General features: G+C 43.4%; 1 protein-coding gene across 1 annotated transcript in view; it reads left to right on the plus strand.

Moving 5' to 3' along the window:
• Positions 1-13,407, plus strand: part of TRPC4AP (transient receptor potential cation channel, subfamily C, member 4 associated protein) — a 32,171-nt gene that overhangs the window by 4,857 nt on the left and 13,907 nt on the right. Inside the window, exons 4-9 of the mRNA XM_009998389.1 lie at positions 2,089-2,146; positions 3,249-3,304; positions 4,824-4,952; positions 6,041-6,242; positions 8,219-8,407; positions 10,277-10,419. Coding sequence (XP_009996691.1) covers positions 2,089-2,146; positions 3,249-3,304; positions 4,824-4,952; positions 6,041-6,242; positions 8,219-8,407; positions 10,277-10,419 — 777 coding nt within the window. The remainder of the gene's footprint in view (positions 1-2,088; positions 2,147-3,248; positions 3,305-4,823; positions 4,953-6,040; positions 6,243-8,218; positions 8,408-10,276; positions 10,420-13,407) is intronic.

Below are 13,407 nucleotides of genomic sequence, written 5' to 3' on the forward strand. Positions count from 1 at the left end.
TCTTTCCCTTCCCACTGCAGGGTGTGTGGTGGTTTTTAAGCACACTGGGGCACTCTCTTAGCCAGGTTGGCTGTTTATTGCTGGTGTGCAGTGCAGACTGCTTCATCTGTGGCAGAGTTTTTAAACAGAACAGCAAGGTTTCTGTAGATATTTTGGCAGTTTATATTTTTGTTTATTTGTTTTAATTCAACATTACACAAATACCTAAGTTAGCAGCAGTGTTACAGTGACAGATGCTGGCATCTTACCTTTTATTAGAAGTGTATGATTTATATTTTTCCAGTGAACTAATTGATACTTCCTTTTTTTAAATTTAGTTTCTTTATTTTGTCTGTCTAAGCAGTGACTTTACTGCTTCTCTCTTGTTACACTCAACGTGCCTTTGCTTAAGTAAAGCTTGTAATTAGGTTATGTTGTTTTGAAGTCAGCAGTTTAGTTGCTGGTACACTGTCAACCAAGGACAAAAGCCTTCAGCTACCCAAGCCATTTAGAATGTTCACAGAAAATGTTCTAAATTTCCCTTGTTTTTAAAGGGAAACGGTGATACTTCATGTGGAAGTGTTTTTAACATAATGCACAAAAAATGCCTGTATGTTTCATATTGAATTGTGTGTGTGTTGGGTTTCTTGTTTGGTTGGGTTTTGTTGTTTGGGTTGTGTTGGGTTTTTTCTTGGGCTGGAGATGGTAAAGATGAGATACACTGGAACTGCCTGGTGCTGTGGCAGAGATCTGGCTGATACAAGTGGATTGAATCTGGTTCAAGGCAGTGGTAGAAGCCACTGTGATGTGGTTTTGCAAATCTTGCTCTAGGGTTTGAAAGGGAGGGTATTAGTATCATCTGGTTCTGTGTATGCCTTCTGCTGATTCTGTATTGCAGTATGTTGAAGTTTGAAGTATGAGGAACTCTGAAGGGCACTCAATTTGCTGTGTACTCTGTGTGCTATCATGCATGTATTCCTTAAAATACATTTGGGTTCTGACAGCCTTTGCATGAAGGAACAAAAACACATTTGTGTCTGCTCCTTTTATATATGAATATATATAAAATACTACCTAAGAGTTCACATAAATGAGCGGAGCCACAAGCCCTGTGGACTTTACACCTGAATGCCACCCCATTCCAAGAAGTAAGATTCCTTAACTCCTTTTCTGCTCCTTTTGCCTCTGGGGAGGCACGTGTTGCTGCATCCTGGTGCAGTTCAGTAGGATGGGTGGAGAAAACCCTCTCCAAGGAGTGTCTGACACCACTGCAGTGCGGTCCCTTGGTGAGGCCACATCTGGAATATTGTGTCCAGTTCTGGGCCACTCAGTTCCAGAAGGACAGGGAACTGCTTGAAAGACTCCAGGGCAGAGCCACAGAGATGCTGGAGGGAGGGGAACATCTCCCTGCTGAGGAAAGGCTGAGGGAGCTGGGTCTGTTGGGCTTGGGGAAGAGGAGACTGAGGGGCCACCTCATCCATGGGCACAAATCTGTAAAGGGTGAGTGTCAGGAGGACAGAGCCAGGCTTTGTTCAGTGATGCCCAGTGACAGGACAAGGGGCAATGGGTGCAAACTGGAGCACAGGAGGTTCCATGTGAGTCTCAGGAAGAACTTCTTTGCTGTGAGAGTGCTAGAGCCCTGGGCCAGGCTGCCCAGAGAGGCTGTGGAGTCTCCTTCTCTGGAGACATTCCAACCCCCCTGGCCACGTTCCTGTGTGATGTGCTCTGGGTGCCCCTGCTCTGGCAGGGGGGTTGGGCTGGGGGAGCTTTCCAGGTCCCTTCCAACCCCTGAGATTCTGGGATTCTGTGTGTGATAGCCATCCTGGATGTTACCTGGATATGTGTGAAATACATTCATTTCAGACTCAAATTCCTTAAAACTTGCCAGTGGGATATTGTTTTATACAAGTGTTGTTATTTCTTCAGGGGAAATACAACTATTTTTTGTCAATGTAATTTTGATACAAGTGGGGTTGTGATTGTAGAGCTTCCTTTATTCACTTCTGACTTCAGCAGAGACAGGACTAAGTTTGGATTTCTCACTGGCAAATTAATTGGTTAGTTGTATCCTAATGATTATTCCCTTAATTCTTTCTCTTCTTGTTACAGCTTTTAGTAGAAATTCTCATGAGACCAACACTTATTACACAGAAAAAGAAACAGAAAAGTAAGTAGAGAACTGTTGTATCTTTTGTCATTCTTGCCTTGTATCCCTATTCAGACAGAAGTTTATCTTCCTGTTACTCTCTTTCCATAGCATCAATTTCCTGTTCCTAAAGGAATAATGGTTTTCATTGTTCTCTGGAGCACTGATTCATGGTGGGATTTAGGATGGTCACCTGTTGCAGAATAGAGCTCAGGACCATTCATGCACACAGCAGCACATACTGCTCTCAATACTGGAAACTTATTGTCACTGTGGCTATAGTTACAGTTAACAATTATTAATAATAAGTCTCAAAACATTGTTTATGTAATAGGAGCTACAGAGATTGGGAGATAATGAAAAGTGCTGTTTTCCTGACCTACTCTGACTACTAGTTCCCAAATTGCTGTAAGGAGAACTTGGCAGTGGGGCACAATGGCTTCCATGCAACTTCCCTGTTGGAGCAGCTTTAGTTCAGTGTTTTCATTTCTCCTGTCTGTGGTTCTGTTCTTCCTTGAACCCTTCTGAGGAAAGGAAATGCCATGGTATGATCCATGCCTATCAGCCAGGGAACTTCAAAGGTGGAGTAACTTGAACTTGAGCTAGAGGCAGCTGTTGTATGTTTGTACTGAAAACATATTTTAAATATTAAAATGCTGGAGTAGATCAGGTAGAAAGCTTTTCTTTGAATTCCTGATGCTTCCTGGAGATGTCTGCAGGAACTTTCCTTTTCCTTCCCCCTGTGCTTAGTAATGGGAGGTAATATGTATCTCTGCAGCTTCCCATATTGACAAGTTTTGAGTTGTTCTGTGATTTCTTTTTCTAAAATACAGTTTACGCCCCTGTCATTTTCTTTTGTGAGTGACTAAGTAGTGCACTAGGCCACATCTACATCTCTGTCTGTGGATCTAGGCAGTGCTGATAACAGTTTGGAAGAAAGCCCATGAACAGGTGAGTTACAGAGTGTTTCTTCCAGGTTTCTATCCTCCAAGACACTGGCAGATATGATCTGAACCAGCAGCCTGAAATTCTCACCCATTTTGTAGCTATTCATGTCACTACTGTGGGCATTAGTGTCCCTTGGCCACGTGTAGCTGCTGAATGTCTGTTTTCTTCTTTACAGTAAGTGATGACCTCATCAAGGACTGTCTGAGCATACTGTACAACACCTGTATTTGTGTAAGTACAGCCACTGTGCAAAAGTGTTCTTCTGCTGGTTGTGTTTTACCTTTCTCACTTGATAAAGACAACATACGGATTTTAAGCATAATTTAAACTGACTCTGAAACTTTTCATTTCATTCCTTTCCATTAAATATAGAACTGTCCAGTATTTTGATTTGTTACTCAAGTATTTTCTGTTTTCTTATCCACATTGTTAAGTTTAAATCTTCTTGTTTGGATCATCCTGTATGTGTGTTTTCACAGGGAAGCTGTGTCAGGCTTTATTGCATTCAAACTTTAAAATTTGAAACTAGAAATGGGTGCCTGCTAACCCAAGCTAATCTTGTTCAGTAATGGTGCTGGCAAAGTGTTTTAAGTTTGACCCTGCAGGTCCTTCATGTGTTGAATATTAGTGCAGTTCAGTTGGTGGTAGATCAAGGGCAGGTGCTGGGTTAAAGGCCAATGGAAATACCTTGTCATTAAAATCCTGAAGCTAAAAGCACATGGCTCAGGTGATGCATGCAGGGACATCCTCAGGATTATTTACTTTATCACATATTTTATTATGTCATTACCTAGGGAGCATTGTTCAGCAAAAAAAATTAAAATAGGGTAGTTACTGGCTTTGAGCTTTTCCAAAGACATCAACCTAACCTGGAGAGTTTGGGTCTTTAAGAGGTCATGTTTTCACTACCAAGTATCTGTGTACACGTGAGAGGGAACACCTTGTTTCTTGAGTTGCATGATCTTTCTTTTGTTTAGCTACAGTTAATGCAACTTTTTAAAACTGTGTCTGTTGTAATATGCTAAGAAACAAGTTTGCAATTTATAGACTTGCTGCTGTTCTAATTCACTTCAATATTCCTCTTCTCCCTTGAATGAGCAGCCTTCAGGATCACAGAAATGCACGTGCAGTATGAACTGTTCTTAGGTGTAAATATTCAGGAAGGATCTGAGCTAGGCTGGTTCTGTGAGCACTGGCAGTAAGTCAGTAATATATCATAAACAGCTTTGCAAGTGGTAAGAGTGTAGTTTTGAGTTGTTTAATGCCAGAGAAGACTGGAAGCAGAGCTCAGAGCACAAAGCTGGTCTTCATGCATTGGTGGTGGACCCGAGCTCATGCTTTAGCATGACTTTGATTCCATCACCACGTTCATCAAGGCTAGTGTTTGATTCTGATTGCTCAAATTCTGTCCAGCTCTAACAGTTTAGGAGGAATCTGGGGCTGCATTTACATTCCATGAAATGGATCTGGTTACAATGTGTATGGGGTGTTTCCAGGCAGGCAGTGTTTACAAGCAAGCTACTGCCTTGAGGTGTAGCCTCTCATCCTGGAGCCTGTCATTGTTGAAAGCATCATGTTCACTTCAAACGAGGACTAGTTTTGGTCACCATAGACACAGTGTTTCCTGGCTTGAGGAACAGCTGATTCAGTAACACATCACTTGTCAGACTGTCCTGCACGTGCCTGTAACACACACCTTGTCAAGGTGGGCTCTGACTGGGGTCTGGGTGTGCTTCTCGCTGCTTTCTAGACCGAAGGAGTCACGAGGCGATTGGCAGAAAGAAATGACTTTGTGTTGTTCCTGTTTACACTGATGACAAACAAAAAGACATTCCTACAAACTGCAACGCTCATTGAAGATATCCTGGGAGTTAAAAAGGTTAGTTCCTGGTTTCTTCATTTTATTTGCATGGCTTTTCAGAGCAGTAGAGGGAAAACAACTATTTCTTTGAGGAGCTGCTGAAGGAAGTCCTCTAAGCCAGTGTTCTCACTTCTAGCTTATTTGAAATGTGATTGTTGACAGTGATCACTGACTTCAGTTACATTTCATACAGAAGCCAAGCTATGTGTGTGGTGTCCTACTTGTACTGCTCTTGCATAGTTTGCAGAGGATGATGGGAGGTGAGGGCCTAGCTGTCATTAAAGTACAACCAGTGTTTCAAAGAAAGAAAACGAACCCATATAAATTCCTTTTTCATGCTTGCCTTTTGATAACACTGCAGATATTTTAGGAGTCTCCCTGGCATGTGGAAAGCTTCCCATACTTCTCTCTTACCAGGGGGTTTGACACCTCTCTGAGAAATTCTAGGCTGGAGGAACAGGACACTTAGGACTTGTGCACAAAGTAGGTTTTGAACCAGCTTAGTGTCCTGATGTGAAGCAAATAAAGTATTAGAGGTGTCACTCTGAGAAACCCCTGAATAAAATGTGCTGATAGACATTTAGTGGAGAGGGTCAGGAGTCTGTGACATGTAACTGGTTTTTTTAGAGTAAAGCTGAGGTAGGAAACAAGCTTTGTTTATTTCAATGTAAAAGCTTTGTGCTGAAAACTGTTTTCAACATCTCTTTATTAAAAAGATCATTTGATGAAAAAGACTGAGAAAAATGATCTTGATGTCATTTTTCATTTGTGAGCTTCAAAGAAAATACCAGCTGAAAAAAAACAACATTGAAACTTTCTAAAACCTACATGTAATTTGTGTGTAGAAAGGTTGTGGGGTGTTCTTAATTAAAAAAAAAACCAGCCTCCATATTTAAATGCTTAGCCTTCACAATATGGGTACTATACTTTTGGAATTGATAACCATAAGTGACACCAGTTGTAAATCCCAGCTGGTTTCAGACTCACTTGTCACTGCCCTCCTGCCTCTCAGGGATCTCACCAGGGAGGAGCTGTAGCTGAAGCTTCTGGCTGTGTCTCTGTTCTCTTACTGAGCGTCATGATTTAGTTGATGTTGCCTCCTCCAGGAAATGATCCAGCTGGATGATATTCCCAATCTTGCGAGCCTTGTGTCCAGTTTTGATCAGCAGCAACTTGCCAACTTCTGCAGGATCCTTGCTGTCACCATCTCTGAGCTCGACACAGGAAGCGATGACAAACACACGCTTCTTGCCAAAAATGCCCAGCAGAAAAAAAACTTGGGTCCTTCTCGAGCTGAAATTAATCAAGGTAATGTTACAGTGTGGACAAGGCAGAAGAATCTCAACAGTATGGAAAGTTTCCCTCTTCTCCATGCCACATTGGTACCTTATGTTTCTGGAGGTACTATAAACATTCTAGCTTAGAAACATTTTTCTTTATCCACTTGCCTCAAGCAGTTTCCTGGAAAGAGTATTTGCTATTAATGTAACTTTCTTAGTAGCTTTCAGTTTCATATGGTGTTGGTAATCAGGTGAGTTCATTTCTGTCACTCCAGCCCTCTCTGATGAACTGACTGGCTTAACATTTGGGGTTTTCTTTCTATCCCTCAGTCATTTCCATGGCCGTCTCTTTAGCAACTCTCAGTAATTCCATGTCCACTCAAAATACGAGTTCTGGAACTGAAACTGCAGTGTGCATGGTTGCTGTCAGAGCAGTTCCTTCTCTGGTTTTATCTGACCTTGTCCTGAGCAGGATGTCTGTCTTTACCAACAAGCAAAGTGTGTTTCATGTTAATCATGTTGCCCACCTTTACCACACCAGCCTTGGGAATCTGTGAGTCTAATTTCAGCTTTACCTTGGGCACAGTGCAGGTTTCCTAACTTCAGTGAGTTACTTCTCAGATCTAGAAGCCTTGCCTAGAAGGACTGAGTGTGGATCTAAAAGATTTAAATTGAAGTACCCTCAAGTGTAGGATCTACTGTTTTCAGCTGAAAATTTCTTGGGCTTCTGAAGCAGATGTTTGCACAGGCCCATGCCAAACAGTTTGGGGAAGTCCAAAAAGGGGTTTTTTTTTGCTGCTTTTCTCTCATCTTCTAACATTTTGTGTTACCCATGAACAGCAAAGCTCCATTTATAACCACTGCCACCTCTGCAGCACCCAGTGAAAAGCAGATACCATAATCCAGCAGGCAGAAGCTGAGAAACTTTGAGGGGGAGTTTGTCTTCTGCTCTGTGGTGGGCAGAGCTTGCTCGTAAAGTGAACTGGCCCCGTGTGTGTAGGTGTGGGTACAAAGTTTAGATTAGTTCAACTGAATCAGCTTGGATCCCACAGAGCTGGGCTGTTTAACTATTAATTTTTTGTTTGCACACTTGCAGACTGTATCCAAGCCTAAAGCATAAGCCATTTTAAAAAAATTTGTCATGAGCGTATTCTTTCATAGATGGTACCAGTGGGAAGGATCCTGCAGCTCTTTCCTGTAGTGTTCATGGCCAAAATCTTGGTCATTTTCCATTTCCATCTGCAAGTATGTAGTCAAGCAAAGACTCAGCCATTTATCTGTAATAAACAGGTTCTGTAATTAAGTTATTCTGTGAAAACTTGAGGACAAAATGCAGTTTTTAGCACCTCCCCAAGCATTCTGGAGACTTGAGCTGCTGGTTTGAAGGATGCAGTTGCACAACAATTAAAACCCACTGACTTGGGGCTGCTGTCATGTGTTCCCCATTTGCTCTGCTCCATGATGAACTAATTCATTAAGCCAGTACTTAAAAAGCTTTCTACCCAGCTACTGAAGTGAGCTAGTGCAGTTTGCTATGGGACAAACAGCCTAGGAGGTAAACAAAAGCTGTGACATTGCACAGAGGAAGGGAGAAGTGGAGCTGCCCTTTCCAAGGGCTGCTGCTTTATTTCTACCTGCTTGATTTTCAGCCAGATCAGTTCCTTGATACTGACTCAGTGTGAACTGGAAAACAGCAGTGCCAGGAAAAGGGAATTGGCTGGAAACAAGCAGTCAGAGTAGGGTAGAACTGATTTTTTTCCAGTATAAGTCCAACACAAACCAGTTTAGCACTGGTGGAGTTATACCCAGGGTACATATGTGCTCTCGTAGTCTTTAATAGGAGAGTGCACCAGCTTCTTCCATCTTTGCATATTTTTAAATAGATGGAATTTTTCTGTACACTCTTCTATATTATAGGGAGTTTAGAAACCTTGTGGTGTGGAGGCTTTGATGACTGGTGTGTTGGTGATCTTAAATCATCATCAAATTATATTTCTTTTGCAGCTACCCTTTTAAATATCCCGGGTTTCATTGAGCGATTGTGCAAACTGGCAACTCGGAAAGTGTCTGAAACCACAGGTACTTCCAGCTTCCTCCAGGAGTTGGAAGAATGGTACACCTGGCTGGACAATGCACTAGTACTTGATGCACTGATGAGAGTGGCAAATGAAGAGGCAGAGCAGAGCAGTACAGGTATTGGGCTTGCTTTCCTCTCACCACTGTTAGCTGATACGTACCTTAAACGTCAGTGTTTCCCTTGTGTTGCTTTTCCTTCCAACTGATGTTGATTCCCCTTTTCCTGCATGGAAGACCAACGTGTCAGCATTTAGGTCTGCCTCTCATTTTGTTCTCAAGTAGCACTGATGGTTTTTCTTTCCATGGACTAAAACTGGCAAAATGAAATGTCCCCACAGCACACCCATATAACTCTGTACATCCTCAGCTTTAATCTCCCCTAGGGGGGACAAAGATAACACACATCTCAGGTAAGTGACTTCACCAGCATCTTGCTCTGAAACTTAAGGTGATGGCTTTAGGTCCAGATGCTTCATATAAAGAAGTGGCCCCTCCTTTAAAAAGGAAAGGTAGTTCCAGCAAAATTAAATCAGTTAACTGGAAAAAAAAAATTATTCCTGTTTTTTCTTCACACTTCAGTATTAAAACAATGCAGTGTCTGTCTTGTAGAACTTGAGGCACTTGATAACAGAACAGAATTATCCCAAAATGTTGATATCTACCTCTTCTTTAAAAAACTTTATTCTTTATTCAGTTTCATTAGTTTTGTAGCAATTACTAAAACTTCTGAAAATATACAGCAAATGAAATAGGTGAGTGCTCCAGCAGCTTCTCACACCCTACCTTGAAGGAAGATGAAGAACATCTGGTAATCTGGAACAGAATTCACAAGGCAGTTCTGCTGAGCTGGAACACACCCAGTCCCACCTCTGACCCACAGCACCAGTTAGCAAGCAAACCCAAATTTACTTTCCCAGAACATTGCCTTTGCCTTCAGTGGCTTGTGGCTTAGGGACTTCTGAGTCAGAGGTGCTGTCTGTGCTTTTAGCCTTTGATGGTTTCCTTCCTTTGTGTGTTAGCCTGGTTACTGGTTCTTCACCTGGGCTCAAAGCTTTCACACTACCCTGTGGCAGGGCAGTTCATCACTGTGGGTTACATGTCTTGTGCACAGAGCTAACTCCTTTATGAACTACAGCCTACAGGTTTCACTATATCTGTGCTTACCTTCTAGGTGTTGTCTTGTTTTCCACTTGCAACTGTAGAATGCTTTGGGTTGCAAAGGACCTTAAGGATCATCTCATTCCATGCTCCTTCCATGGGCAGGAACACCTTCCACTAGACCAGGTTGCTCCAAGCCCCATCCAACCTGCCTTTCAATGCTTCTAGGGATGGGGCAGCCACCCTGGGCAACTGGGGCCAGGGTCTCACCACCCTCACATTAATGAATTTCATCCTAATGTCTCACCTAAACCTCCCCTCTTCAGTTTTAATCCGTTCCCCCTTGTTCTCTCACTACAAGTCCTTGTCAAAAGTCCCTCCTCAGCTTTCCTAGAGCCCCTTCACATACATGGTGTGTTATATCCTATTTCTGCCCTTAGTGTTATTTTAGATAAGGCTGTGAAAATTATTTAACTGTGGCCTAAATAACCTGGGACTGAGGTGTGAAATGGAAGGAGACCAATAGTAAATGCTTTTGATAATCTCTCCTCTGCTTTTATTACCTGTTCTGCCATGTCCTTTCTGGTGCAGTATGGTCATTCTTATAGGTGATGCTACTTACTTTTGTTAGATTATGCTATTGTGCTATTGTGAAACAATTTTTTTAAAAATATAACTTGGTCCCCTTGAAAAATTCCAGCAGTTTTTTTTCCTCTGCTGTAGCATTTAAGACTGACATTTGTTGTATGTCACCATTTTTGGTTGAGAAGATTCAGGCAGGTGTGCTGGTCTTAACATCTGCAGTGTTTCAGTGTCAAAGTAAGAACTGTTTCAACCCCTTCCCTGCTGAAGCTGCCTCAGGGCTCACAGCTTTGCCATCTTGTGCAGAGTCTTCGGATGAAAGTGGCTTGGCCAACACCTCCACACGGACACAGCTTCCCCAGTCCATGAAGATCATGCACGAGATTATGTACAAGCTGGAGGTGCTGTATGTCCTCTGCGTGCTGCTCATGGGGAGACAGAGGAATCAGGTGAGCCCTGGCTGGTCCCACACGCAGGAGCTGATGTCTCTTTAAACCTCAGCCCTCACTAATTAGGTCACGGACGCAGGAACATGAAGAGCAGAGCTGGAGGCACAAAGCTGGGCAAATCCCATCCTTGCAGCAGGGCACAGGCAGGCAGGGGATCTTGGCTGCACCAGAGTGAGCCACAGGGCAGGGCTTGCCAGCAGGGCTGCTGACAAGCATGGGGGTGGTCAGGCTCTGCAGGTGCCTTTTGAGTAAGGAAGCATGTGGATGCATGTGTACCTGGGTGCTGTGGGAGATGCAGCCAGGCATTTTCCCCTCTCTTATTGCACAGAGCAAATGCAGGCCTTGCCCTTCTTTGGCTGCTTCCATTTCAGAAATCCTCTGGGGTGGAAATCCTTCCTTATGAGTGGGTGATTTTTGCAGCAGGTTCCTGTGTCTTAGCTGAGTGAGCCTGTTGTTAAACTCTCAGCTGGGAGAATACACTTCGGTGCTGTCTGCACTAGGCACTGCCTAGAAATCCCACTCATCTCTTTGCATTTCTTGCCTTCAAAATGAAGAGTAATTTGTTCCCTGCCTCATGTAGGCTTATGGAGAACCAGTCACTGCAGCTTGGCTGGAGTTTGATTTAAATGGGTCAAAGCACATTGTGAAGGGAAAAGAGAAGCAATCCTTTGGTGCAGTTTTGACAGGTTTCCAACACTGGCAGTCTGCTCAGCTCAGCAGAGCAGCTTGGAATAGCAGGGGCATTTGGATGCCCTAAAGACTGGGACGATCGAATTGTTTTGAGTTGTTGGAAGGACTGTTGTATTAGGCAAGAGTAGCTGTGCTGGGGGCTGTTGCTTGGGCACATTTATCTTGAGCATTTTGTTCTCTGCCTGTAACCTCCCACTGTACAGGAGTCACCAGTACTTGTCACAGGCAGTCTCTTAAGTCTCTTAATCTGAATTTAAAATAGAAGTGCATTTGTAGCACAGCCCTGAACATAACTGATCTGTTCACTGTGAACCTACAAGTGGATACTCAGCATTAAAACTAAATAGTTTCTGTACAACAGTAACCAGAGGAAACCAGTGATTTTTGCAGAAACCACAGTCACTGCCTTAAGAAACTCATAATCCTGCTGTCATTCCTTTTAGAAGTACTGTTTCTGTTAGGCATAAAATAGGAAGCCCAAGACATAACTAGACCTACCAGAGCACAAATCTGTTAGGAGGACTCTTCTTTCCGTTTTATCAAGTCAGATAATTTGTCCATGCCTGATTTCACCACAGGAATGCAGTTTTACAGATCCTGCAGAAAATAACTTGCAGCTCGAGCTCATCCTGCTGCTGCCTGTTGAGGGAGCTGGAGGTGCTCCCTTCCTTACTTCCCTGGGCCAGTTGGAGTTTGTCACTGCCAGATGTGACAAGGTAGAAAGCCAGCTTTGAGGCTGACTTGTTTGGGTTGGGGTTTTTTTTCTAAATTGCCTGGGAAAACAACTCTTTAGTCTTCCTCTGCTACTTCTGCCCCCATGCAAATGGGGAAACTGTCTAAGGATAAAGCTGGCATATACAGTTCACTTCTCCAAGGCTGATTCAGGACTGGAATTGAATTCTTGAAAGATTTTGGTTACATCATTCTGAAACACATCGTTCAGGGCCAGCTCTTTGTAAATCCACTGCTTTTGAAACACAGGATAAATCCTTCATTCCTTAATCTGGGTAGTTTTCAAAAGCTTGTGTGGCAGATGTGAAGCCATTCCCCTTCCTGAGAGGCAGTCAGGAAGAACTGGAGCTGAGCTGTTCTACATGGAAAGCTGCAATAAGCAGGGAATGGCAGTTTCTGCAGTTGCACTCTGACAAGCCTTTAAGCTGCTTGTTGGTGTCTCTTCTTCAGTGAGGGAATAAAAACACAGGATTTGTGATACTAGCCTTCCAGTCTGACCATCCAAAGACCTTACTGGTTTTATACTGAAATAACTTTGCATAGAATTCCTAAAGGGCACCACAAAGCTGCCTCAGTCCACTAAGATAACCAGCAGTAAGGGTCTGGTATTTGCTTGAAGCATGATGCAGCTTTTTAATAAACTCAACCTGTTGCCTAATGTTTAAATCCTTGGGTTAAAGTTGACTGCTGGCTAGCTTGCATAAATTGCCAACTGTGCTAGCAGTGACTTGGCTCCTGCCTGCTGCTCTGCTGGAGATGATTACACCCCTGGGGATAAGTGGTGTTTCACTGCAAGTCTGTGCCTTCCTTTTCATTAGGGTCACACCCTAAAATACTCTCCTCATATTTTTCTAGGCTGTCTTGCATGGCTGCATTATGGTGAAAGGCCATCAGCTGGTTTGCTTGCTCCTGCTGCAGGGAGCCAAACTGCATGCAGGACAAGCTCATTATAGTTTTGGTAGTGAGAAGGCAATGGAGCAATTTGTGCAAAGCTGAGCAGCAACAGGAAAAAGTCCAAGGAGTTTGAAGGGTGAATGTAGAACAGGGATTGTCCTGGCACTGCAGGTTGAGCACTTGTCATGAGTTTGGGGTCTGGGAGGGAGAGTGATCCAAAGGCAGTAACTGTAACTCAGGAGCTGGGTCTGCAGCTGTCTGGCAGGTGAGAACTTAAGAGTTAAGCAAACTAAAAGTCAACTAAAGACGTTAGAAATGAAGGATGAGTCATTTGGAATAAGCAGGGGATGCTGTGTATGGAAAGGAACAGATGCACAAGTTAAAGTGATGAGCATAGAGTGCTCCTCCTCAGCGAGGGGCTGAGGCAGCTCATGTGCTTGGCTTCATCCTGTTGTGCCCATGCTGGCCCCTGAGAGAACAAGGACTACAGAGAGGGCTTTGTTGGGACACATTCCTCAGAGCTGTTTTTGTTGGAGACTTGTAACTAGATCAAAGTGTCAGGAAGCACCGAGGGACTCCAAGCTTTGCAATCTGTCAGGGTAGTGTGGGTGAGGAGGAAAGGGGCTGCAGGCCTCCTCAGGTGGGATATTCAGAGATGCCCAGGAGCAGGAA

This window comes from Chaetura pelagica, unplaced genomic scaffold, assembly GCF_000747805.2.
Source record: "Chaetura pelagica isolate M959 unplaced genomic scaffold, ChaPel_1.0 scaffold415, whole genome shotgun sequence".
NCBI lineage: Eukaryota > Metazoa > Chordata > Aves > Apodiformes > Apodidae > Chaetura > Chaetura pelagica.